The sequence below is a fragment of the Symphalangus syndactylus genome, chromosome 13, assembly GCF_028878055.3.
Source record: "Symphalangus syndactylus isolate Jambi chromosome 13, NHGRI_mSymSyn1-v2.1_pri, whole genome shotgun sequence".
Classification (NCBI taxonomy): Eukaryota; Metazoa; Chordata; class Mammalia; order Primates; family Hylobatidae; genus Symphalangus; species Symphalangus syndactylus.
In genome coordinates this window covers 107,005,698-107,032,079 of record NC_072435.2, presented here as the reverse complement: position 1 = coordinate 107,032,079, position 26,382 = coordinate 107,005,698, and the positions used below count along the sequence as shown (strand labels likewise).

The window sequence follows — 26,382 nt, the reverse complement described above, 5'->3', positions numbered from 1 at the left end:
TGTGTGTGGCTGGGGCCGCAGGAGCCCTGCCTAACCCCTTCCGCCTTCCCCATCACTCCCAGAAGGCCACTGCAGGCACCCACTTCATAGCTCAGAGAGGACTGGGACCTACCTGGGTCACACGGCAGCCCAGGACAGAGTGTGGATGGCACCTCCATTCCTACCCCAGGAGCCTCTGCCCCTGGTCCCCCAGGAGACGTGGGCCCAGGAAAAAACAGGCTTCTTAAGCCTGTGTGCCCGCCAGGACCTGAGCTCTGCCTGCCTGCCAAGACCAGGGCTTAGTCTGCCCTGCTTGCCGGGACACAGGCTCATTCTGACGGTGGAGGGTGGGTGCTTTCTCTCTGCCTGTTCTGGGGCCTAAACACAAACCCCATGCCCCTGGTGCCCCCAGGCCTTGGCAGACCCACCAGGGACTCTCAGTTCCTGCCTTGGCCACCTCCCAGCTCTGGGGCCTCGGGCAAGTTTCTGGACCTCTCTGTGCCTAGTTTTCTTGGCTGTGAGATGGCTTCATCACTGTCCCTACCTCTGGGGTTTGTGATAAGGATTCCATGGGATGTGGCGGACACATTGCCTGTCACATGAAAACCAATTAATAAAAATGGGCCGGGCGCGGTAGCTCACGCCTGTAATCCTAGCACTTTGGGAGGCCGAGGCAGATGGATAGCCTGAGGCCAGGAGTTCGAGACCAGCCTGGCCAATGTGGCGAAACCGCGTCTCTACTAATAATACAAAAAAATTAGCGGAGTGTGGTGGTGGGCGCCTGTAATCCCAGCTACTCGGGAGGCTGAGGCAGGAGAATTGCTTGAACCCTGGAGGCGGCAGTTGCAGTGAGCCGAAATCACACCACTCTGCTCTAACCTGGGCGACAGAGCGAGACTGTCTCTAAATAAATAAATAAATAATAAATAAAAATGACAACGCCAGTGATACCTGCAGCAGCGAAGCCTTGCAGGCCCCAGCGAACACTGGCTGTGTTGGGCACAGCTCTAGGTGCTTCCCAGACAGCACTCAGTTGATCCTGGGGCCGGAGCCATCATTCAGCTATTTCAACCTGAGTAAACTGAGGCACAGGGCGGGCAAAGTGCCTTCCCCCGGGTCACAGGCTCAGAAGGGCAGGGGCAGGCCAGGCCCGATCCTGTCAGAGCCTGAGGCGGCTTCCTGCCAGCCCTCCTCCTCCTCCTCTTCCTCCTCCTCCTCCTCACACTCCTGCCTCGAGAGGAAACCGCCAGGCCTCCGGCGGACGTCCCTTTCTTTCTGCTTCCTCTTTCCCACACCCGGAGGCATGGGGGTGGCTCCTGCATCCCCGCCCAGGCTCTGGGCCCAGAGCCCGACTCCTGTGGCCTCCCCGGGTCTCAGTTTCCTCCTCTGTAAAGGAGGTTCAGGGCGGTGCCGCCTGGAAGAATCACGGCAAGGACGGACGGGCACAGCCCTCCTGTGCCCAGGCGGTGTCACGGCCCACCCAGAGGGAGCTGCCCACCTGCGCCTCTGCCTCCCCTGCAGACCCAGGCACGCCCAGGAACCGAGGCCCCCAAGGGATGGGTCACTCATCAGACACCTGGGCTCCCGTGCTATCTCTGGGGGGGACTTTGTGCTCCCAAAATCAAGGTCAGAGTGGCCTTGTTCCAGGGCTTCTGGGTGCCCCAAATGTCTCCTGCCAGAAGGGTGGGCCCGAGGCTGCCCCTCACCTGCCCAATCAGTGCTTACCGTAGCCTGCCCCCCATGACACTTCCCATTTTACAGAAGAGAAAACTGAGGCCCAGCAAGGCCAAGTCACTCACCAGGGACACCTGGCTCGAAAGGGGATGAGTGAGGATGGCTCTGAAGCACATTTGCCCCCAAGTCGCAGCCACTCCTACCCAGATCACTGCCTCCTGGGCACTCAGGCCTGTGGTGCAGCGGGGGGCTCAGGGCTGAGGGCTAAGTCCCCCTGAAGCATCCCCCAGCCCCTCTTCTACCACTTCTCCAAGCTGGGCATCAGAGGCCACGGGTGGGATATGCCAGGCAGAGTCCTCCGTGCCAGGTGAGGGGCGCTGGCCAGCCCCCTCCAGGTCTCAGTGTCTGCATCTATAAAATGGTGGCATTGGATAACATGGTCACAGGAGCTTTTCCTAGTCTGAGAGCCCAAAACAGGTGCCCCCACCCATGCAGGGCCCTAGTTAACAGCGCCATCAGTAATACTGACAGTAAGTCCTTCTAAGGACTCACTGCTCACAGGGGCAGCCAACTGCCCAGGTTCCAAGCCCCTCTCAGCCACAGAGGCTGTGAGACCTTGGGAAAGCCACCTAAGCTCTCTCAGACCTAGTCTCCCCATCTGTGAAATGGGCCTAATGGCGCAGCTACCCTCACAGGGCTGCTGTGAAGATAAAATGAAGCCAGGTCAGTAAAGTGCCTGCTGTATAAGGAAAGCCCAATAAATGGTGGTTTAAAGGGCATTTATCAACGGCTAGAACTCCATCATGTCCTCCACTGTACAGATGAGGGAAACTGAGGCTCAACCTCCAGAACCACCAGGGCTGGCAGGACTTCAAGACCATCTCAGCCAATCCATGCCTGGGCATATGTGGAAACTGAGGCCCGGCAGGCTGGGCATGCTCCATTTGAAATGGGAGCCCCACCTCCCCGGGAAGGTCTGGGGCCCAAGGCCAGCTACTCCAGCCCAGCAGCTGCTTCTGGACTCTTTCTCCTTCCCCAGGGTCCCCACTGCTGTCGCCTCCCCGTCAGGCTCTCCCGCTGAATCAGCGGCAGCACAGGCCAGGCTGGGACCCCCTCCAATGCCGGCCTGACACCGCCAGATCCTCTGATTTTTTTTTTTTTCTGAGACAGTGTCTTGCTCTGTTGCCCAGGCTGGAGTGCAATGGTGCAATCTCAGCTCACTGCAACCTCCACCTCCTGGGCTCAAGCGATTCTCCTGCCTCAGCCTCCCAAGTAGCTGGGATTACAGGCACACCCACTGTGCCCAGCTAATTTTTGTATTTTTAGTAGAGACTGGGTTTCACTATGTTGGCCAGGCTGGTCTTGAACTCCTGACCTCAAGTGATCCATCCGCCTTGGCCTCCCAAAGTCCTGGGATTACAGGTACGAGCCACCGTGCCCGGCAGATCCCCGGATTCCATAAGAGAAACCAGAAGTCTGGATTCTGTGAAATCTCTCCGCTTTAGGTTGTAAATGTGGCAACCAGTGCAATTTCCTTTTCTTGTAACTGCCAGGTGAGACGCACACCTCAGGCCCAGCCCAGCCTGGAGCTGGGTTATATACTTTCTGGTTTGAACCAGTTCAGCAGGTGGCCAGGGACTTGGGGTTAGGGGCCCCTTGGGATCAAGGGTTCCCGTCTCAGGGTTCAGATCCCCTTCACTTCATGACCCCAAGCAAGTCTCTTTGCTTCTCCCAGTGCCTCAGTTTCTCATCTGTCAAATGGGTCAGTGAACCATGGGAAGGTCCAAGAATTTAGGGCAACGCCTGGCACACAGAGGCACACATTCAGGGCCATGAATGTTGGGGCTCAGAAAACAACAACCCAAAGAAAGGTGCTGTGGCATGTTAACTACTTGAACTAAAGAAGACTAGAAGGGCTCAGAAGGGGCCCTCAGAGGCAAAGTCTCTCTCACCTCCTTTTGCCCTCCTGTCTCTCTCACCCTCCTCCCCTGAAGCGAGTCATAGAAACTAGGCGGCTGGGTGCAGTGGCTCACGCCTGTAATCCCAACACTGGGAGGCCGAGGCAGCAGGATCACTTGAGGCCAGGACTTTGAGGCCAGCCTGAGCAACATAGCAAATCCCCATCTCTCTTAACAAAAAAAGAAAGAAAGAAAAAAGAAAAATGGAACCAGAATTCTTCCTCAAGGTAGGTCATAGAATCTAGAACCCCTCTCCCTGAAAGCCAGCCATAAAACCTAGAAATACAACTCTAACCTTCCCCTAACCTTCCTGGGTAGGAGCCATCCACAAAGAAATTCTCCAACCTACCTTGTCTGAGGGAGGCAGGTTGTAAGTTCCGGAGAGGTCCTGCCCTATACCGGGAGGAAGGAACACCATGCAGAGGCCAGGAGGAATGGGAGCAAGCAGGCCTTGCTGGGACCCCGCCTCCGTCTAGCTCAGTAGATCACACCCTTTCGTCCCAATCCCATTTTTATGCAGCTATCCCTGCTCCATCAAACCTAAACACCAGACAGACCATCTCCTGGGGTCTTTCGGTCTTCATTCCTGAAGGCTACATGTCACATAAAACTTTGATTCAATAACTTTGTGATGCTTTTCTCTTGCTGACCTGTCTTGTTGCAAGAGTGTCGGTCGTGACTCCGATGATGGGTGACGAAAGGCATGTCACCTTTCCCCCACATAAACACACTGCTCCCCTGTCCTCGCCCTGCCTGGGGCTCAGCGGTGCCCAGGGGAAGGAGGTCTCTAGAAGAAATCATGCCATACTCTCCCATCGCGGGCCTGAGCTGGGAGACCACAGGTAGCCTGGAGGGTCCCTTGCACCCACTCCCACCCCCAGGCGGCCCGATCAAGTGTCTCAGGCCCTCTAGGCCTAAATCTTCCAATTGTTCCCACTGCTCTTAATGTAAAACCTAAAGTCCCCACCGTGGCCCACAAGGGCCTCTGCAATCCAGCTCCACTACCTTTGTAGTCTCACCCCTCCCTGCTCCCTCGAACCCCAGGCTGCCTGACTATTCCACAAACTTGCCTGGTTCACGCTCACTGCAGGGCTTGTGAACCTGCCATTCCTTAGCCTGGGACTCCTTCACCCAGATCTATCAGGACCGACACCTCCTGCCAAGAGGCCTTTGCTGACCAACCCCAGGGAAGGCAGCCCCCTCCCACCTCCCAAGGGCCCACGCTGCCCACCTGCAGTGGTCACTGAGACTAGAGAAAGCTGGGACTTCTCTCCCCTTCTCCTGACCTTGGAAAACACAGACATCTCCTCCACCCACACCCCCACCCCCTGCAGGCTGTGGCCTCCCCTTGCACACCCCCGGTCACAGAGCGCCCTCTCCCAGAGCAGCCCTCACAGTGCCCCTGGTGGTGCTGCACGGTCACCCTGCTCCACAGGCCCAGGGTCACACAGCACGTCGGGGGCAGAGCTGGGGCCCAACTGCAGGTGAGGCTCACCTGTGGCCTGGGCCCACCTGGCCTCAGACTTCTGGGCAGCTGCCTTCTCTTGGCTCTCACCCTCCAAAGCCTCTTCCAGCCCTGGGCAGCAGGGCCTCCACCAGGCTGGCACTGGGATTACATCTGCTCCCTCTCCTGCGGGGCACCCTTTAAGTGACAGACCGCAAGTGCAGATCCAAAGCTTAAGCCCTTTGCCACCACCCACTGGTGGTCAGAACTTTCTTTTCCTTTTGTTTAAAACTGTTCCCAGAGCCAACCCCTGGGTCAGAGGTCAGGGGTCACAGTTGACCACCTGGCAGGCACATGCAAGACTTGTGGTCTGAGCACCCTCGGCCCATCACCTGGACACGGATTCACTGAGGGGATGCTCCTGAGCCGCCCAGACTGTTCCACCCGATGCTCCGAGGGGCTAGGAGAAGGCTCCCCAGGGCTGCTTGCTTTGCAGGCAACACCCCAGGCCCCACAGCAACCACCAAGCCTGTGACAGAGCTCCAGCCAGCCAGGGCTACAGCAAAGCCCTCTGGGACCTCCCTGGTTCCCTGGATTGGGAAAAGCCCTAGGGAATCTGATGGGGCCCTACCATCAGGGCTCCCAGAGAACAGGAGTCTTGGGGATGCCTTCCCCTGAGGGCCCAGCAAGCACTGGAAATAAACCTGGGCTTTCCGCCCGAAGTCAAAACCATAACAAACCACGACAACCGTGGCAACGGCAACACAGCACTCATGGAGTGCTCCCAGCGCCAGGCACGTGGCACATGCACTCTCCCCACCAACACACACAGCCCTATGGGGTAGGAACTATGAGTACCCCCGAATGTACAGAGGGGGAAACTGAGTCTCAGAAAGGTGATACCACTTGCCCCGGAGCTGAGAAAGCAGCTTATTCATTATTCAAACCCAGGGCCAGCTGGCTCCCGACACCTGGTCTTCCAAGATTATTTTTATTTTTTATACATTTACTTATTTTTTTGAGATGGAATTTCACTCTTGTCACCGAGGCTAGAGTGCAGTAGCACGATCTCAGCTCACTGCAACCTCCGCCTCTTGGGTTCAAATGATTCTCCCGCCTCAGCCTCCCGAGTAGCTGGGATTACAGGCATGCGCCACCACACCGGGCTAATTTTGTATTTTCAGTAGAGACAGGGTTTCACCACGTTGGTCAGGCTGGTCTCGAACTCCTGACCCTGTGACCCACCATGTTGGCCAGGCTGGTCTCGAACTCCCGATCTCAGGTAATCTGCCTTGGTCTCCCTAAGTGCTGGGATTAATGGCATGAGCCACCACACCTGGCCACAGAGGTTGTTTTTCAAAGTTAAGAACCCCGGCCAGGCGCAGTGGCTCACACCTGTAATCCCAGCACTTTGGGAGGCCAAGGCGGGCAGATAACGAGGTCAGGAGATCAAAACCATCCTGGCTAACACGGTGAAACCCCGTCTCTACTAAAAATACAAAAAATTAGCCGGGTGTGGTGGCGGGCACCTGTAGTCCCAGCTACCCGGGAGGCTGAGGCAGGAGAATGGCGTGAACCTGGGAGGCGGAACTGGCAGTGAGCTGACACCGCGCCACTGCACTCCAGCCTGGGTAACACAGACTCTGTCTCAAAAAAAAAAAAAAAAAAAACCCCACAGTGTCGCACAGATAAGATCATGTATTGGGGCCGTTATTTGTCTTTCATGGTGTCACAGCCTCGAGATTTTTAACAAATGATGAGAAAACCGTTTTTTATCTGTGCTTGCGTTTTCCCAACAGCTTCTGATTGTGCTTGGAATAAAACACTTAAGTCCTCCCGTTCCCAGTGTCCTCCACCCACATGTACTTCCCCGCTCCCCATCTCCCTCTCTCTGTTCCCACCACACCGGCCTCTTCATGTTGTCCTTTCTTCAAAACATGCTAAACACATTCCCCACTCAGGGTCTCTCTGCCCATGCTGTTCCCTCTGCCTGGAAGGCCCAGTGATTTACTTATAATGAAAGTAAGTGACCTCCTGGCCAGGCGTGGTGGCTCGCACCTGTAATCCCAGCACTTTGGGAGGCCAAGGCGGACAGATCACCTGAGGTCAGGAGTTCAAGACCAGCCTGGCCAACATGGTGAAACCCCATCTCTACTAAAAATACAAAAATTGAGGCCGGACGTGGTAGCTCATGCCTGTAATCCCAGCACTTTGGGAGACCGAGGCGGGTGGATCACGAGGTCAGGAGTTCAAGACCAGCCTGGCCAACGTGGTGAAAACCCATCTCTACTAAAAATACAAAAAATTAGCCAGGCATGGTAGCAGGCGCCTGTAATCCCAGCTACTCGGGAGGCTGAGGCAGGAGAATCACGAACCCAGGAGGCAGAGCTTGCAGTGAGCCGAGATTACGCCACTGCACTCCAGCCTGGGCAATAGAGTGAGACTCCGTCTCTAGAAAAAAAAAACAAAAAACTGCTTTTCATAAAAAGCCAGCCCATAAAGGTAGGAATGACGTTTAAAATGTAAAGAAATTGTCCAAAATACATAACGACTTTTATAAATAAATTTTAAAAAGGCTAGACAGACAATAAAAACATGTACTTCAAAAACAACAAAATTTGATGGCCAATCAACATATGAAGAGGTGCTTAACCTCCGTGAGTCATCAGGGAAATGCAAAGTAAAGCCACCTTGAGATCCGGGAATGCAGCCACCGGCGACTCTCAACACCAAGTGCCTGGCTAACATGGTGAAACCCCATTTCTACTAAAAATACAAAAATCAGCTGGGTGTGGTGGCACACGCCTGTAATCCCAGGTACTTGGGAGGCCAAGGCAGGAGAATCAGCTTGAACTCAGGAGACAGAGGTTGCAGTGAGCCGAGATTGTGCCACTGCACTCCAGCCTGGGCAACAGAGCGAGACTCCGTCTCAAAACAAAAACAAAACAAAACACAAAAAAACCCAGCAAGTGCTCAAGTGTTGGTGGGGAAGTGGAACCACCCGGAACTCTTGCCCACTGCCAGTGGGACACAAAATGGTGCAGCTGCTTTGGGAAAAGTCTGGCAATTTCTCTAAAGTAAACACGCACCTACTCTATGACTGAGCAATGCCACTTCTAGGAATCCACCTGAGAGAAATGAAAGGATGTGTGTCCATATTTAGACCTAGATGCAAACTTCATAACAGCCTTATTCATAAATCAAAATAGAAACAACCCAAATATTCATCAACAGAGGATGGGATAAACCAGTTGTGGGACATGGAGACATCTGTGCAATGGAATCTATTCAGTACTCAAAAGAAACAAACCCAGCTGGGCGCGGTGGCTCATGCCAGTAATCCCAGCACTTTGGGAGGCCGAAGTGGGGGGATCATTTGAGCCCAGGAGTTCAAGACCAGCCTTGACAACATGGTGAAATCCCATCTCCACAAAAAATACAAAAATTAGCCAGGTGTGGTGGCACGTGCCTGTGGTCCCAGTTACTCGGGAGGCTGAGGTGGGAGGACTGCTTGAGCCAAGGAGGACAGGAGGCAGAGGATGCAGTAAGCTGAGATCGAGCCACTGCACTCCAGCTGGGTGACAGAGCGAGACCTTGTCTCAAAAAAAAAAAAAAAAAAGACACTACTGACATGTATGATCAATGTGATCAATCTCTAAAACATTATGCTGGGCAAAAGGAGCCAGACATAAAAGGCAACCTATTAGCTGGGAGTGGTGGCACGTGACTGTGACCCCAGCTACTGGAGAGGCTGAGGCACGAAGATAACCTGAGGCTGGGAGGTCGAGGCTACAATGAGCCATGATCACACCACTGCACTCCAGCCTAGGCGACACAGTGAGACCCTGTCTCAAAATAAATAATAAAATGAAACAAAGGCAACCTACTGTGTGATTCCATTCACACGACATTCAAGAACAGAGAAATCGAACCTGTGGTGGTAGGAGGTGGTATGTATGGGGGTACAGGCCACTGGCCTGGCGGAGGCATGAAGGAACCCTCTGGGGTGCTGGTCACTTGCGTTGCACACACACGGAAACACAGAGCTTCAGATGTGTCTCATACTTCACACACTTCCAGGTCTGCATGTTACGCCACAGTCAAGTTTGAAAAGGTTACTTCAAAGGATTCTTGGATGACTCTCCCAAACCACCAAACCGGGACCCCTCAGTTATCCTCCCAAGACCCCATTGCTTTTCCTTTAGAACACAATTTACCAGTTTTAGAACACCATTTACCATTCTTAATTCCATGCTCATTTGTGGGTTTATTTCCTCAACAGCCTCCACTAGATCGCCTGGTCCCCCAGAACCTAGCATGTGCCTAACACATAGTAGGTGCTCCATAAATATCTGTCGAATGAATGAAAGAGTAACCATAGGTTTCCTCCACCCCCATCGTGAGCCCCTCAGGGCCAGTATCACATCGGTTTTGCTCATGCTCTAGAGTAAGGCCCTACCACATAACAGGATCCCAAAGAGAGAGCAATTAGATGAAAGCCATATGGTCCTGTCATGCATACCTGAGTCAAAGAAGGAGCCTGTCAGGTGAGTAGAACACAGTGACCTTTCAGCCTCAACAGCACAGTAGGAATTAAGCCAGCTGTGAAGGAAAAGAACTTTTTTTTTTTTTTTTTTTGAGACAGGGTCTCGCTCTGTCGCCCAGGCTGTAGTGCTGTGGCGCGATCTTGGCTCACTGCAGCCTTGGCCTCCTGGGCTCAAGCGATCTTCCCACCATAGCCTCCAGAGTAGCTGGGACCACAGGCGTACACCATCATGCCCAGCTAATTTTGGTATTTTTTGTAGCAATGGGGTTTCGCCAAAGGACAAATTCTTTTTAACTTGCAAAACATCACCAAGGCACAGGAAGTGCAGAGAAATTCTCTGATGGTTTTGAGCCCTCTGGAAATAAAACACCAATCTGTCAATGCCAGTCCGAGTCATAGCTTTCAAGGATCTCAGAGTGACCTGCTACCAGCCCACATGACACCCAAATGTGAAGCCAAAAAGGTGTCCCTGGACATTGTACAAAATCCTTGACTGGTACTCCTCAAAACTGCCAAGGCTATCAACAATAGAGGGCTGGAAACTGTTACAGCCAAGAGGCGCCTAAGGAGATGTAACCACTAAACCTCATGTGGTATCCTGGGGGGCGAGCTGGAACAGAAAAGGGACACTAGAGGAAAACTGGCAAAGCCAAAGGAACAGTGCTGTTTAGCTAATAGTGATGTACCCGTGCTGGTTCCTTAGCTACAACCAATGTACACAGCAGCGTAAGATGTGAACCTTCAGTGAAGCTGGGTACCATGTGTAAAGGAACACTACTATCTTTGCAACTTTCCTGTAAGTCTAAAATTCTTTTTTTTTTTTTTTGAGACAGAGTCTCACTCTGTCACCAAGGCTGGAATACAGTGGTGCAATCTTGGCTCACCGTAACCTTCCATCCTAGGTTCAAGTGATTCTCCTGCCTCAGCCTCCCAAGTAGCCGGGATTACAGGTGTGCGCCACTGTGCCCAGCTAAGTTTTTATATTTTTAGTAGAGACAGGGTTTCACTATGTTGGCCAGACTGGTCTTGAACCCCTGGCCTCAAATGATCTGCCCACCTTGGCCTCCCAAAGTGCTGGGGTTACAGGCGTGACCCACTGCACCTGGCCTGTAAATCTAAAATTCTAAAATAAATAATTCTTTTTTATTGTATTTATTTAGAGACAGGGTCTTACTCCGTGACCCAGGCTTAGAGTGTGGTGGCATGATCAAGGCTCACTGCAGCCTCCACCTCCTGGGCTCAAGTCATCCTCCCTTCTCAGTCTCCAAGCAGCTGGGACCACAGGCACGCGCCACCACATCTGGCTAATTTTTTATAGAGATAGGGTCTCGTTAAGTTGCCCAAGCTGGTCTCAAAGTCCTGGGCTCAAGTGATCCTCCTGCCTCGGCCTCCCAACGTGCATTACAGGCATGAGCCACTGCACTCGGCCTAAAAGTTCTTTTTTAAGAGGGCTTAGTTCCCTCTGGGCACTCTGTGGCCACCAGCTGGAAAGCCATCACACCTCCCCCCAGCCCGCGCTCTCCCCAGGGTGAAGGCGAAGGGCGCAGCGCAGTGCGCAACCCCGCGGGCAGGGCTTACTTACCTTGGGTGGGTCGAAGAGCTCCAGCACGCGGTCGGGGCCATCGGGGCCCGGGGCCCGGCGCAGCGCCAGCCTCCCGCGCTGCCAGCGCGCCCCGCTGTCCATGGAGGCCTCGTCGGCCAGGCTGTAGCGCAGTACCGCCTCCTTCAGCACCTCGGGTGGCGGCTCCCGGGCCAGACTCCAGGGCAGGAGCTTCTTGGCCAGGCCAGGCCGGGCGGGGGTCTCAGCAGCCTCTCCCGGGGTCCCGGGGGCGGCAACGGTGTGGGCCGCTGGCAGCTCCCCGGCCGAGCGGCGGCGGAAGATGTGGCGGAGGCTGCGGCGAAAGTGCTGGAAGGAGCAGGGCCCGGGCGGCCGCGGCGGGGCCAGCTCCTCAGAGCTGCGGGACTTGGGCAGGCCAGGGGTGGCGGGGCCGGGGCCTGGATCCGGGGACGCCTCGGCCTTGGCGGGGGGCCCACGGCCTGTGTCCCGGTAGTCGCGGCCCGGCGCGCGGCCGTCGCGTACCTCGCGGCAGAAGTAGCGCTGGAAGAGGTCGGTGAACTGCAGCGACACCAGCTCGGCGCGCAGCGGCGCGTGCTGCGGATGCTCTCGGGCGAACAGCCAGTACTGGCGGGCCAGCTCCCGCGCCGCCGCTACGGCGTGCAACTCACAGAACTCGCTCCAGCCCCGCGGGGCCGCCGCCGAGGAGGCCGAGGGCGCGGAGGAGGCCGAGGGGGGCTGCAGGGCGGGCCCATTCATGGCGGAGACCCAGGTGGTGCAGCCGGGCTGAAAGACACGTGGGTTGGGGGGCGACAAGGAGTAAGCAGGTGCACAAGCGGGTGTAGGCCCCGTTACACACCGCGCACCACAGCAGAAATCCAACGCAACCATAACACCCAGTGCTGGTGAAGATGCAGGGAAACACGCACTTCCCTACCAAGTGGCATTCTGTAAGGGGCATGGCCAATTTGGCAGAATTTATTCTAGACTCTGGAATCCTACTTTTGAAGTACAAAAACCGTATGATCATCTCGATAGATGCAAAGAGAGTATTTGACAAAATTCAACATATCTTTATGATAAAAACTTTAAACAAATTAAGCATAGATGGTATGTTGTACCTCAACACACTGAAGGCCCCATATAAAGGCTGAGCTCGGAGGCTCAGGCCTGTAATCCCAGCACTTTGGGAGGCTGAGGCAGGAGGATCACTTGAGCCCAAGAGTTTGAGACCAGCCTGGGCAACATGGTGAAAGCCCATCTCTCCAAAAAAACAAACACAAAAATGAGTTGGGGCCGGGCGCGGTGGCTCACGCCTGTAATCCCAGCACTTTGGGAGGCCGAGACAGGCGGATCACGAGGTCAGGAGATCAAGACCATCTTGGCTAACACGGTGAAACCCCGTTTCTACTAAAAATACAAAAAATTAGCCGGGCGTGTTGGCGGGCGCCTGTAGTCCCAGCTACTCGGGAGGCTGAGGCAGGAGAATGGCGTGAACCCAGGAGGCGGAGCTTGCAGTGAGCTGAGATCGCGCCACTGCACTCCAACCTGGGGGACACAGCGAGACTCCGTCTCAAAAAAAAAAAAAAAAAAGAGTTGGCGTTGCGGCGTTGCAGTACGCGCACCTGTAGTCCTAACTACTTGGGAGCCTGAGGAAGTCAAGGCTGCAGTAAGCCATGATCAGCCATTGAACGCCAGCCCAGGCAACAGAATGACCCTGTCTCAAAAAATAAATAAATAAATAAATAAATAAATAAATAAATAAATAAATAAATAAATAAAATAAAGGCCCTATTGACAAGCACACAGCTAACATTGTACTTAATGGTGAAAAGTTGACAACTTTTCCTTTAAGGCCAGGGATGAGAAAAGAATGCCCACCTGGTCATTCCTATTTAACACCGTACTGACAGTCCTAGCCAGAGCAATTAGGCTCTAGGAATCCCACTTTTAAGTATTCAAGAGAAGGCCGGGCGCGGTGGCTCACGCTTGTAATCCCAGCACTTTGGGAGGCCGAGGCAGGCGGATCCCGAGGTCAGGAGATCGAGACCACGGTGACCCGTCTCTACTAAAAATACAAAAAAATTAGCCGGGCGTGGTGGTGGGCGCCTGTAGTCCCAGCTACTCGGAGAGGCTGAGGCAGGAGAATGGCGTGAACCCGGGAGGCGGAGCTTGCAGTGAGCCGAGATTGCGCCACTGCACTCCAGCCTGGGCGACAGAGCGAGACTCCGTCTGAAAAAAAAAAAAAAAGTATTCAAGAGAAATACGTGCTCCCTGCTACATATTTCCTGCTGCAACGTTTATAATGGGGAAAAACTAGAAACAACCTAAATGCCCACCAGCTGGAGACTGGTGAAAGAATCTGGCCCATCTATAGGCTGGAAGACTCTACATCGGGGGAAAGGGTGAGGAAGACCCACTCCACCACCTCTGGGAGAGCTCCAGGGCTATTCACTAAGCGAAAAAGCAAACGGCAGAACAAGACACCCTAGACAATCCCATTTACATGAACATACATAAAACCAAACTACTAATGTTTATGTGTACACAAACATTTTGTAAATGGTGGGCAAGAAAGGTCTGGCAGGCCGGGCGCGGTGGCTCACGCTTGTAATCCCAGCACTTTGGGAGGCCGAGGCGGGCGGATCACGAGGTCAGGAGATCGAGACCACGGTGAAACCCCGTTTCTACTAAAAATACAAAAAAAAAATTAGCCGGGCGTGGTGGCGGGTGCCTGTAGTCCCACCTACTGGGAGAGGCTGAGGCAGGAGAATGGCGTGAACCCGGGAGGCGGAGCTTGCAGTGAGCCGAGATTGCGCTGCACTCCAGCCTGGGCGACAGAGCGAGACTCCGTCTCAAAAAAAAAAAAAAAAGGTCTGGCAGAAGCAAACCCATCCTGAAACAGTGGGTACCTCTGGGGAGGAATCAGAATTGGGGTGTGGGGATGGCGGGGAAGTAACCAAGAAGCCTGTTACTGCTTATCTCTAGCAAGGATGGCTAAGAACACAGATTCTGGAATGTGGGTTCAAATCCCAGCACCAGCCACGCGCGGTGGCTCATGCCTGTAATCCCAGCACTTTGGGAGGCTGAGGCGGGTGGATTACTTGAGGTTAGGAGTTAGAGACCAGCCTGGCCAATGTGGTGAAACTCCATCTCTACTAAAAATACAACAATTAGCCAGCTGTAGTGGCGGGCACCTGTAGTCCCAGCTACTCAGGAGGCTGGGGCAGGAGAAATGCTTGAATCCAGGAGGTGGAGGTTGCAGTGAGCTGAGATGGTGCCACTGCACTCCAGCCTGGGTGACAGAGCAAGACCCCGTCTCAAAAAAAAAAAAAAAAAAAAAAAAAACCCAGCAACAACTTATTAGTTATGGGACCTTAGGTGACTCACATGATTACTCTCTGCCTCAGTTTCCCCATCTGTAAGAGGGGAACCATGATCATACCTACTTCATAGGCATATTATGAGCATGAATTGATAGATGTAGAGCCCTAGAATGTAGAAAATGCTTCATAAAGACTGGCTGCTATTGTTGTTATTTCCATGTTGCAGTGAGAGTATATTATTGGTGTCTAAAAAATAAATATAGGGCCGGGCGCAGTGGTTCACGTCTGTAATCCCAGCACTTTGGGAGGCCGAGGTGGGCAGATCATGAGGTCAGGAGATCAAGACTATCCTGGCTAACACGGTGAAACCTCGTCTCTAGAAAAATACAAAAAAATTAGCGGGGGATGGTGGCAGGCGCCTGTGGTCCCAGCTACTCAGGAGGCTGAGGCAGGAGAATGGCATGAACCCAGGAGGCAGAGCTTGCAATGAGCCGAGATGGCGCCACTGGACTCCAGCCTGGGCAACAGAATGAGACTCCGTCTCAAAATAAATAAATAAATAAATAAATATAAAATGGGCCGGGGGCAGCGGCTCATACCTGTAATCCCAGCACTCTGGGAGGCTGAGGTGGACGGATCACCTGAGGTCAGGAATTCGAAAACAGCCTGGCCAACATGGTGAAACCTTGTCTCTACTAAAAATACAAAAATTAGCTGGATGTAGTGGTGTGTGCCTATAATCCCAGCTACTCGGGAGGCTGAGGCAGAAGAATCACTTGAACCTGGGAGGCAGAGGTTGCAGTGAGCTGAGATCATGCCACTGCATTCCAGCCTGGGCGACAGAGCAAGACTCTGTCCTGGAAAAAAAAAAATCACACACACAAAAACAAAAACAAAAATATAAAACAAAAAATAAAAAGGAATAAATTAACAAAAGTCACAGGGGGTCCAGAGGGATTTCCTGCACTGACAGGGGACCCTCAGGACTGGCAGACCTTTGCCTGCCTGTCTCAACTGGGGCATCCTTCTCCTCCCATGGCCAGAGGGCCTTTTCTTAGGCACAACATCACCAGAATGGCACTGAGACCCCCACCCCTCTGCTGTCCACGGTGCAGAACAGTTGGGACCTCTGTGGGCACCATCCTTCCTTCCTCCTGACCCTGGCTGGGCCTGGGCCCCTGCTGGGGACCACATATCCATGTCGCTCTTCAAGATGGAAAAGAAATGCTCTCCCTACTCGGGTACAAAACTGGGCCCCAGATCCCTGATATCAGCACACCCTGAATGAACAGCAGTGCCACTCCAGTGACTCCCTCCCTGGGCAAGGGTAGTGGCTGCACAACACAAGCTACAGAGCCACAGGGGCCTGGGTACAATTGCTGCCTCCAATCACTCCCTCCTTCATCCTCTCTTCAGGTATTACTGAGGGCCTACTGTGTGCCAGACACCAGGCTAGGCCCCAAGATACCATGGTGAACAGCACAGATGAACACTGCTCTCCCAGGGCTCACATTACAAAGGGGGCCACGTATTGGCTGTGTGGCTCCTGATGCCTGACTCAATCTCTCTGAACCTGGATTTCCTCATCTGCCAACCAGGTAGCAGCATGGCATCCACCTTGCAAGGTGTCTGTAGGGAACCCATGAAAGGGAACTCAAGGTGGAGATGCGAACCTGCAAATGGGGTTCTCTCTGCCACACACCCCTCCACAGGCACCGTCTCTGCATGTGGCCATGTCCCGCTGGGCATGTCTGCAGGGCAGTGGCAACAAAGGGTGCCCCTGCCACATGAGGCCATGGTGGAACCCCCACGGCCAATCTCCACAAGAGACCCCAAAAAGCACAAGTAGGTGCCTCTGCCCTCGCTGGAAGAGGGCCATGCAGAGTCGACAATGTTTTTTTGTTTTTTTTTTTTTTTGAGACAGGGTCTTGTTCTCTCACCCAGGCTGGAGTGCAGTGGCATATAATCATGGCTCACCGCAGCCTAGACCTCCCAGGCTCAAGTTGTCCCGTCTTGGCCTCCCCAAGTGCTAAGACTACAGGCACACACAATGACACCTGGTTAGTTTTTGTATTTTTTTGTAGAGATGGGGTCTCACTATGTTGCCTAGGCTGGTCTCAAACTCCTGGGCTCAAGCAGCCCTCCCACCTTGGCCTCCCAAAGTGCTGGGATTACAGGCATGAGCCACCGTGGCCTGCTATAGTCGACAGTTTTGTACATCACAGGGTCCTTGGGATCCGCACACAGTAGGTACTTTGCACACAGTAAGTAGTCAGTAAAAGCTGTCAGGCAGATGGGAAGGGAGAGGGAGGGGCCACATCTGCCCTTGGCCGCCATGTTCTTCCTGTCCCTGAAGGGGGAAGATCTTACCCCTGCATGAGGGCACCTGTTCTTGGTCAGTCCCACTTTTCCCCAGACCCAGCCTTGACAAGGTGAGACAGGCACTGCCCTCGTGGCTTGGAGGATGCCCAGAAAGCTATGATTCCAGACCCAGGCTCCTGCCCCACCTACACGATCTGCCTCTAGTCACGCCAGCTGCCTGTGGGTGTTGGCATGAGCCATTCCCTCTGCCCTGTCTGCTTCCAGTTGCACATAAGAGAAGCCTCTTCTGAGCTCCCAATTGAATTTGACCCTCAGCACACTGGTCACACATTATCACTTGACAGGATGCTTTTATTAGTGACTATCTCTCCACCAAACTGAGTTCCATGAGTCATTCCCTGCTTCATCTCCAGCTCCTAGCATACAGCAGGAGCTCAATGAATGCCTCTTGAATGAATGAACATATACATGCAAGAGATCAGTTGGATTTGCAAACTCTTGCTCTCCCAGCAGATGCGTGGCAACCAGCATGAACCAACCTCCCCCGCCCCCTGGGCCACCCTACCTTCCGCACAGTCCTGTATGTCAGAGTCTTGAAGCCCAACTGCAGGGCCAAACCCTGGCAGAAGCCTTCCTCAGAACAGCTGCACCCACTCCAGGTCCCTCACTGTCCAGTCAACGGCTGGGAGCCCCCCTCATTGGGTCCCTTCCACCAGTCCTCTCGTAAGAACAATGGCATTTACTGAGCGTCTGCTACACATCAGACATTTTTGTTTCTCTTTTTAGAGACAGGGTCTCACTCTGTCTTCCAGGCTGGAGTGCAGTGGCACAATCATAGCTCACTGCTGCCTCGAACTCCCGGGCTCAAGAGATCCTCCTGCCTCAGCCTCCAGAGTAGCTGCAACTACAGGCTCATGGCACCATGCCAAGATCATATCAGGCATTTTTCTAACTACTTTTACAAAATATTACCTCTCCCAAGGTTCCTAACAGCCCTGGGAGGTAGGTCCAACAATTACTTCCATTTTACAGATGGGGAAACTGAAACAGAGCGGCCCCATAGCTAATGATTATAGCGACCCCCACACAGAAGGGACCCCCAAAATGTCTGATCAGTGCCTAAATGCACACAAGAAGGGCTCACTTCCCAATGAATGCTTATTGGATGAATGAGGGAGTCCCAGAGGAGAGAATATAAAGGTCTCATTCAGCTCCAGCTGGAGTCAGGAGTCGGCAGTAGCTCTGTCCAGGTCCCAAACCCACCAATGATCAGGAAAACAGTCACAGAGCAAAAGGAAGAAAACAAAAATGAGAGGCTGGGCTCAGTGGCTCACACTTATAATCTCAATACCTTGGGAGGCCAAGGCAGGAGGATTGCTTGAGCCCCGGAGTTCGAGACCAAGCGGGGCAACATGATGAAACCCTATGTTTACTAAGGCCGGGCGCAGTGGCTCACGCTTGTAATCCTAGCACTTTGGGAGGCCGAGGCGGGCGGATCACGAGGTCAGGAGACCACGGTGAAACCTCGTCTCTACTAAAAATACAAAAAATTAGCTGGGCGTGGTGGCTGGCGCTTGTAGTCCCAGCTACTTGGAGAGGCTGAGGCAGGAGAATGGTGTGAACCCAGGAGGCGGAGCTTGCAGTGAGCCGAGATCGCGCCACTGCACTCCAGCCTGGGTGACAGGGCGAGACTCCGTCTCAAAAAAAAAAAAAAAAAAAAAAAAGAAACCCTATGTCTACTATAAATACAAAAAAATTAGCCTGGCATGGTGGCTGGGCCTATAGTCCCAGCTACTCAGGAGGCTGAGGTGGGAAGACTGCTTGAGCCCAGGAAGTCGAGGCTGCAGTGAGCTGTGATCATACCATTGCACTCCAGCCTGAGTGACAGAAGCAGACCATATCTCTATAAGAAAAAAAGAACTGATGTCTGCAGTGTGCTTGGCACGGGGCTCATAAGTGGCTGCTATTTTCTTACTATCACTGTTAGAAAAGAGCTCCAGCCTCGGAGTCAGGCTCGCCTGCCATGGGAAGCCACAGGGGGGCCTGCCTCATGGGCTGGGCTCAGGGTGTCACGGGGAGCTGGAACAAAAGACCTTCTCAGGGGAGAGGCGGCTGCTCAGGCTGCTCCGGGCAGGAAGTTGCCAGCCCAGAGCAGTCAGCTGTAGCCCAAGCTATGGAAGGGACTGCGCCAGGGAGGTCTTTTGGCCAGGAGGGCAGCCAGGCCACAGGAAGGTGGACCCCTCCCTGGCCTTGGCCCAGGCAGTGGTGTTTATTGAGTGCTTACTATGTGCCAGGCGCAGAGAAAAAGCAATTGATCAGATGGTGACAACCCTGGGATCAGGGGTTGACAAGCTGTGGACAGGAAGCAATGATGATCACGCCAGGGGGACCTGGAGCCCTCAGGCTTCAACTGTAGGGTATGAGTTGGGGGCAGGGTGTCTTTGGGACACTTCTATCCCAGCGTAGAGCTTCGGGGGAGCCTGGCCAGCCAGAGAAATAAACCACCTTCCCCAGAGAGGGGCCCTAGCACTCAGGAGACCCTCCTCACCTACTCAGGCTTCCTTCTGGGGCAGGAAGCTCCCAGCTATGGGGGTCTCCAGAGTTTCCCCAAATCCTGCAGGCAGGTGAGGGGCAGGATGATGTGCAGAAGGAAGATCTCAGCCTGGTACATCCTGGTACCTCACCCCCAACCAAGTCCCTCCCTGCAGCAAATACATGGAGGCAACTAGCTGCACGCCCACCAGCTGGGGCTGGGGGTGTCTGCATCTCAGGACCCCAAGCTCAGAACACAACCGGGTCTACCAGAGGGTTATTGAGGGCCTCGAAGCAGCAGCGGTGCCTGGTGCTCCCCAAGAAGCACAGCCAGCCCCAGGCACCCTGGAGCCACCAAGTCGGTGAGAAATCGCAGGACCTTGAATCGCTGGGAACCTGGCTGAGCTGTGGGGTCCCCTTAATCCATGCCCCCCCAGATCAGGGCTTCTCAGCCTCTCCTCTATCTAATCACCCTGGATAATTGTATAATTCGGGAGGCTAAAATTTTCCTTTTAATGATCAGGCCCACATGCAGAGAAAGCCTTTATCCATGGTAGGAATTCCCCCTGCCGAGGCTTGGGGAGGATTTTTTTTTTTTTTCTTTGAGACAGGTCTGACTGTCACCCAGGCTGGAGTGTAGTGGCATGATCACAGCTCACTGCAACCACGACCTTGTGGGTTTAAGCAATCCTTCCAAGTATCTGGGACCACAGCCATGTGCCACCATACCCAGCTTTTTTTTTTTTTTTTTTTTTTTTTTGTAGAGATAGGGTCTCACTATGTTGCCCAGGCTGGTTTCAAACTCCTGGGCTCAAGTGATCCTCCGACCTTGACCTTCCAAAGTGCTGGGATTACAAGTGTGAACCACTGCTCCCAGCCTGGGGAAGATTTCTTAAAGTGTGGTAAATGAAGTTAAATTGGGCCAGTCCAGAGCCTCCACTCTCCCCTGCCCCAGCTCACAAACATAGGCAGGAAGTCTCACACCTTCAGAGGGGACACTTCCTCCAGGGAGGCCTCCTGGTTGAATCTAGGCCACAAGGAACATTTCTATCTTCCTCATGCCTAGCACCAACTGTTCCAGGAGTCCAGACCCTATGGCCTAAGGAGGCCCAGAGAGTTGTGGGATTCTGACACACACTGCCTAGCAGGCGGCCTGCTGCCCTTTCACAGCATTCAAGTTGCCAGACGCAGAGATGCCCACGGGAAGCAGGGGGCGAAGGCAGGGGCCCTGGGGAGGCAGAGAGGTGGGTTCTACCCCAGGCCACGGGGCAGCCGGCGGGGCACTGATGCACCCTTGCTGGGGTCACCTTGTGCCCCGGGGACATTTATCAGGCCAGCACAGTCTGCCAGAACAGGAAATGTCCTCTGGCTTCCTGTGCCCACACCGCCAGCCTGACATCCCAGCCACCGCCCCAGCTAGGTTTCAGGAGGTAGGGAAAGCCAGGAACCATCTCCCTGCGGAGAGGCAGCACCGTCAGAATCCCGCATGCCCCCCACCCCAAGGCCGTGGCTTCTTCCTTTCACTGCCTCTGGGTTGAGAGCAGACAGGGGAGACCCTAGGAGGGCAGCCTCTGGGTGAACCTCCTCCCCACGTGCTATTTGGGGACATCAGGAGGGACATGCGTAAGCCCGCAATTACCTCGCCTCTCACAGCATACGCTGCCCTCTCTGGGCCTCTCCTCCTTGAGATGACACCAGTGTGTGAGCTCTGAAAGGGCAGATCCCATGTCAGAGGTCCCCTTGTGTGTCCACCTCCCTGATTGATCACATTCCCAGTCTCCCAGCTGGGGCCCCCCACTGGGCACCTGTGAGTCAGCCCTTGTGAGGAGGGCATAGACTTCCTCCCTCCCGGCCTCCCTGGGGACACATGTCCTGGGCAGCAGCTGGCTCCCCACCGGCCAGCCGAGGGGCGGCCACATCCGGGTGGGCCCCCAGGGGCTCCAGGCCTGGCTCACAAGGAAGCCTGTGGCCTGGCCCTGCTGGCCGACCCCTGACAGGGTGGCGTGGGAGGAAAAATCTTCTATCCAACTGCTCAGCTGCCGGGTTTCCGGCTGGGGCGGGGAGTAGGGGGGTACCAGGAGGACCTATTCCCCTGGGGAAGTGTCCTCTGCCCCTGCTGGGAGGAAGGATGGCTAGTGGTGGCCAGCAGAACCCTGGAGCCCTGATAGAGGGACACTGGTCACCCCGGCGGCAGGGCCCCATTGAGCAGATGTCCAGTGGTGGTCTGGTCCTGCTGCCAGGCCTCAGGACCTGCTCAGTCTCCAAGGGATCTCAAGCCCTGGGAAGCTGGGGAGCTGGGGTGCAGGACTCCTAGATCCAATAAGGCCTGACTCAGCAAGTGACCCTGGCTGAGTCACTTCCCCTGGGCAGCCTGCCCGCCTCAGTTTCCTTGGGAAGGGTGGGTAGTGAGGAATGGGGCCTTGCAGGGAATGAGCGGCTAGCACTGCACCTCTGGACTCGCCGAGGCAGGCGTCTCCGGTCTGCCAGACAGCAGCGGCTTCCTGCCCTGCCTTGTCAAAGATGCTGAATGCCTGTGGGCCCTTGGGGACCGTTTTCCCAGGAAAATTGGCAATTAAGTGCCAGCCCCTATTGGGCATGAACAGCAATGGCTTGCACTTATTGAGTGCCAATTGCATGCCGGGCACTGTGCATGCCTCCTCTTCTCAAAACCACCCTAACAGGGAGTTGGCAACCCCCCTATTTCATAGACAAAAAGACCTGTGGCTCAGAGAGGCTAAGGGACCAGCCCAAGATCACACAGCCAGAGCAAGTACAGCCAACACAGTTCCAGTCCTGACACTGTACTTCACACACACACCCTGGGGAGGCTGGAACTCTTGGCTTCCATTGGGCAGGCGAGGTCCAGATCAGAGAAGCCAGGTAACCTGCCTAGGACTTCACACCTGGAAGCTGGCAGAGCCCAGATTTGGCTACAAAGTCCATACTGCTACCAGGGAGAAGTGGGAATTTAGCAGGAAAAGCCTCTCGTTTTATTAATAGCAATAATATCTACTATTGTTAATTGAGTGCCAGGCTCAGCACTCAGTGCCTTATGTGCCGTGTCACAGCGAGTACACAGCTGTTAAAGCCTTTCACAGATGTTGTCTCAGTTGCCTCAGAGAGGTTAAGTGACCAACCCAAGGATTCCCAGCAATGGGAGACCCTCATGAACACCAGCCCTCAGAAGGGTGTGGGGTCATGTAAACTGGGTCCCAAAGGTGTTTTCAGCAAAAGGAGCTGTATTGGCCCAGACTGTGGGACAGCTCCCTACTATGTCCCTGAGACCCCTTCACTGACCCTCCCCCACCCTGGCTGGGGAGGGCACCCGGTCTCCCCTCACCAGAGACAGGGGGCACTGAGACTGGCAGCAAGGAGGTCCCTCCAAGTGCCTCCGGCTCTGCTCCACCCGGGATATGGAGAATGTCCAGGGGTGGCACAGTGGGACCCAGAAATCAAGGGCCCAGAAGTCCTGTGGGATCTGATTTGTACTCAAAAGTTCTATTTATCGGAGAAGGAGGATCAGGCCCAGGTTTGAGAGGCATGGGGGTGGGGGGGATGAGGAAAGAAAGCCAGCAGAGCTAACACCCACAACAAAAAAGATCATTCCAGCCCCAAGGCTACTTCTCCTCTTCCTCCTGACCAAGCCACTCTGGACACTGTGAATTCACTCATTCATGGTTTCCATGACCCTAAGAAGTAGGTACTATTAGCACACCCATTTCACAGATGAGGAAACTGAGGTGGGGCAGTTAAGCAAGGCCTCATAGCTAAGGAGGTGCCCAGATCTTCAAAATTCTGCTCCCAAAGACCCAGGAAATTCCAGTGCTATGTATGCAAGAGCTGCTCAAGGGAGACTACTGAAGGAACACCTCACAGCCAATAACAGTAACACTAATGGAGGCAATGATAAAATCACCACTACCACCACCACCACCTGCAACTGAACCTCTCTTTGCCAGGCAGCAGGTGCTCATTACACACTGGCTCATTAAATCTCCACTGCAAACCTGTTATTCCCCCATTTTACACAGAGGGAAACTGAGGTTCACAACAGTCACTTGCCCACACCTTCAGCTGAACGGAGGCAGTAGGAGCAGCAAAGCACAGTCTCCAGGACCCTCCTCACTATCCTCCTCCACTTCCTGCTGAGCCCCTGCAGACCCTGAACCCCCAGCTGCTGATGCTCCGAGCCAGCCCCTTCCCAGCTGGCTGCTCTGTGGCCCACAGGGACTCACAGAAGTTCTAGGAATGCTCACCCTTTGGCTCAGAAGGATTTTCCCTCCCAGAGGGGGGTTGTGGGAAAAGGCTCAGGAAAAGTGCACTAAAAACCCTTCCAACTTCCCCCAGTAGGCCCTGGCTTTCAACCTCCGAGCCCAGCCTGCCCAGGTGGCCTCTGACGGCTCTCCCTCCACGAGGGCAGGTCGCGAGGAGCCTCCAGAGCTGTTTCCACTCAGGCAGCCAGGTCAGTGATGGGAAACCAAGACACAACCTGCACCTGCATCCCTGGAGACCCACGGGCCCACTGCCCTGGCAGGGGCCCTGAGGCCTGGCTGCTGGCCGGTGTTAGGGAACTGTCATCTCCCCGGCAAGGGGCTGCGGGTCAGATCTCGGTCCCTCCTGCCACCAAAGCTGGCCCTGCCGACATGGCCTTGCCGAGGCCTCTGCTCTGAACCCCCCCACCAGATTTCACTTCCTCCCACTCAGCCCAGCCTGGCCGTGCCCCTCCCTGGAGGCCCCCAGCTGCAGGCAGTGACCTCCTCACCTACATCATTGTGGCTGGGAATGGGGAAGAGAAACAGGAGAATGAGGAAACTAAAGAAAAAAAGAAGCGGGACAGGCAGGCAGACCCTCCTCTCCAGTTCCTCAAATGCAGTCCCCCCTCCCTCAAAACAAAGCTCCCCTGACCGGAGGGAGGGAAGGGAGGGGAGGGAAGGGGATTTCTGCACCAGGCATCAGAGACCTCTGAAATACCCTCCCTATCGTGCGGATCTAGAAGACCAACACCCACTCCAGACGTTTTTTGGTAGGGGATTCCCAGGGAACCCCAGGCCAGAGGTGTGAGAGGATCAATACCAGAAACCTGTCTCTGGGACGCCTAGCCCTGGTGAACCGCCCAATTCAGCAGCATGCGGGGGCCTGGCCCGGTCCACCTCGGCAGTGCAGGGATTGGGGAGAGGGGCTTCCTGAATCAGGGCGCTACCCTCTTAGCCACATGGCCGGGAATGGGGAGTGGGGAGGGGCCGGCGCATCCTCCCCCGCTGCCCCCACACCCAAGGGCTCATCTGTGCTCACAGCCTCAGTTTGACTACTTTCACTTTCAGGGTAGCAATGGGTGACCCCTGACCGCTCCTCCCCAGGCACAAGTTGAGGGGAGGGCCGCCCCCAACCGGCGAGGCTGCTGTAGGGTGGGCTGGGGGCGTCAGAGATGCCCTCTCCCCCATCCCACGGCCTCAGTTACCCCAACGCTCTCCCCAACACGTGTGTGGGTGGGGGTAGTGGCTGAGTGGGGGGTCGTAGGCGCTGGGAGCCGCCACCCCGGAACGCCTCCATCTGAGCTGCAGGGCAGTATTTTGGGCTGGGGATGACGCGCAGAGCCCGGGCAGAACTGGACACGGGGCCTCCCCTTTCCCCACGAAAGCCCTCCCGGCCCCGGAGGACGGGAGCGCGGGCAAACGCGGGCTCACCTGAGAGACAGGAGCTCTGGGCCCGGCCGGCCCATGGCGTCGCGCGCCCCCGGGCCCCCGAAATCCCGAGGGGGCGGGCGGGCCCCCGCCCTGGGCGCGTCCTCTCCCGCCCGCCGGCTCCTCGCTCGCGGCTCGCTCGAGCGGGGCTCAGGCAGGAAACCCGGGCTCGGAAAATGGCCAGCACCTCATCATTTCCGCCGCCAGCGCTTGACAGTTGCGGGAGGATGCGCCCCCGGGCCGCCGCCGACGGGGAAACTTTGCAGCGGCCGCCGTCGCAACCGCGGGCCGCGACAGTCCGGGCGGGCAGCCGGGCGGAGGCGGTGGCCCAGGCCCATGCCGCCCCGCGCCGTTATGTAAAGAGGAACCGGCCGTGCGAGCGGAGCCGGGCGGGGGAGGGCGGCCGCGACAGGGGCGGGGCAGGGGCGGGGCCACCAGGAGCCACACCCCAGGCCGCGCGCGAGTCGGAGATTCGGAGGGAGGGGCGGGCCATGAGGGCGGAGCCCGGACTGGCCCCGCCCACCAATCCCGCTAGTCCGAGGCTGCCAGGGTCTGAGGGCTCTCCTGGCGCGGGTCCGGAAAAAGGCGAGGCCTTGCGAAGGCACGCCCACCACGTGCCCACCCTATTTCGCGTCCCACAGCCCGAAGATGGAAGGGAGGATCAGAGGGGCGGGGCGACCTTAGCCCCACCCACTCAAAGCCGGCAGGTCACCAGGTGCCTCAGCGCCTGGAGGCGGGGCCAGATGAAGGGGCGGGGCCTAGGGCGGGCAGGGTCGAGGGGCCTGGCCTCCAGGGGGCGCGCCCCTGCTGACTCCCTTCTGCAGGGCCTTATCAGTGCCCGCAGGGCTGGGCCGTGCAATAGCGACCACGGCTTTCATCATCGCCCCAGGGAGGGAGCCCAGCCCTGCCCGGCCCTGACTATCTGCGATCATGCTGACCCGACCCTCCACGGCCCCAGGCCCCCGATTTGGATTCTGGCCCCAGCCCTCAGCTTTGCCTTTGCTACAGCCGGTGCCCGTATAGCCCAGCCTCGCTCCGGCCGCCTGTCCTGTCCCCCAATTATAGGAGGGGTGCATCTTTCTCCAGGAAGCCCTCTCCGACCGCTGGCTCCCGTGGCCTCTGCGCCCACCCCTCTGCCCGCCCCCGGGCTACTTACATTTTCTCCACGGCCTCATGGGGAGCTGAGACGGACAGTGGGGTTCCCCCTAGTCCGGAGTGGGGCATGCTGTCAGCCAGCCTCTCCCCCAACATGTGGGAGGGCGGGGAGGGAGGAATGTACTCTTCTCCCCCTCCCCCAACAGGAAACAAGTCGCCCACGCCCCCAGCTTGGAGGGGCCACCTCAAGCCTTCCCAGGCAGCAAGTGT

General features: G+C 55.6%; 1 protein-coding gene across 4 annotated transcripts in view; it reads right to left on the bottom strand.

Annotated features, from left to right (window-relative positions):
• SH2B3 (SH2B adaptor protein 3) overlaps window positions 1-26,328 on the bottom strand; it is a 47,784-nt gene extending 21,456 nt beyond the window's left edge. For 2 of the 4 annotated variants that reach the window (XM_055238709.1, XM_055238710.1), the window contains exons 1-2: window positions 25,021-25,381; window positions 11,184-11,942 (exon numbers count right to left, since the gene is read on the bottom strand). In XM_055238709.1, the coding sequence (XP_055094684.1) occupies window positions 11,184-11,915 (732 nt within the window). In that variant the 5' untranslated portion in view covers window positions 11,916-11,942; window positions 25,021-25,381. Of the gene's footprint in view, window positions 1-11,183; window positions 11,943-25,020; window positions 25,382-26,173 lie in introns of those variants that run through there. The other 2 variants (XM_063614481.1, XM_063614482.1) reach the window with 2 other exon arrangements.
• Between the last annotated feature and the right edge of the window lie 54 nt (window positions 26,329-26,382).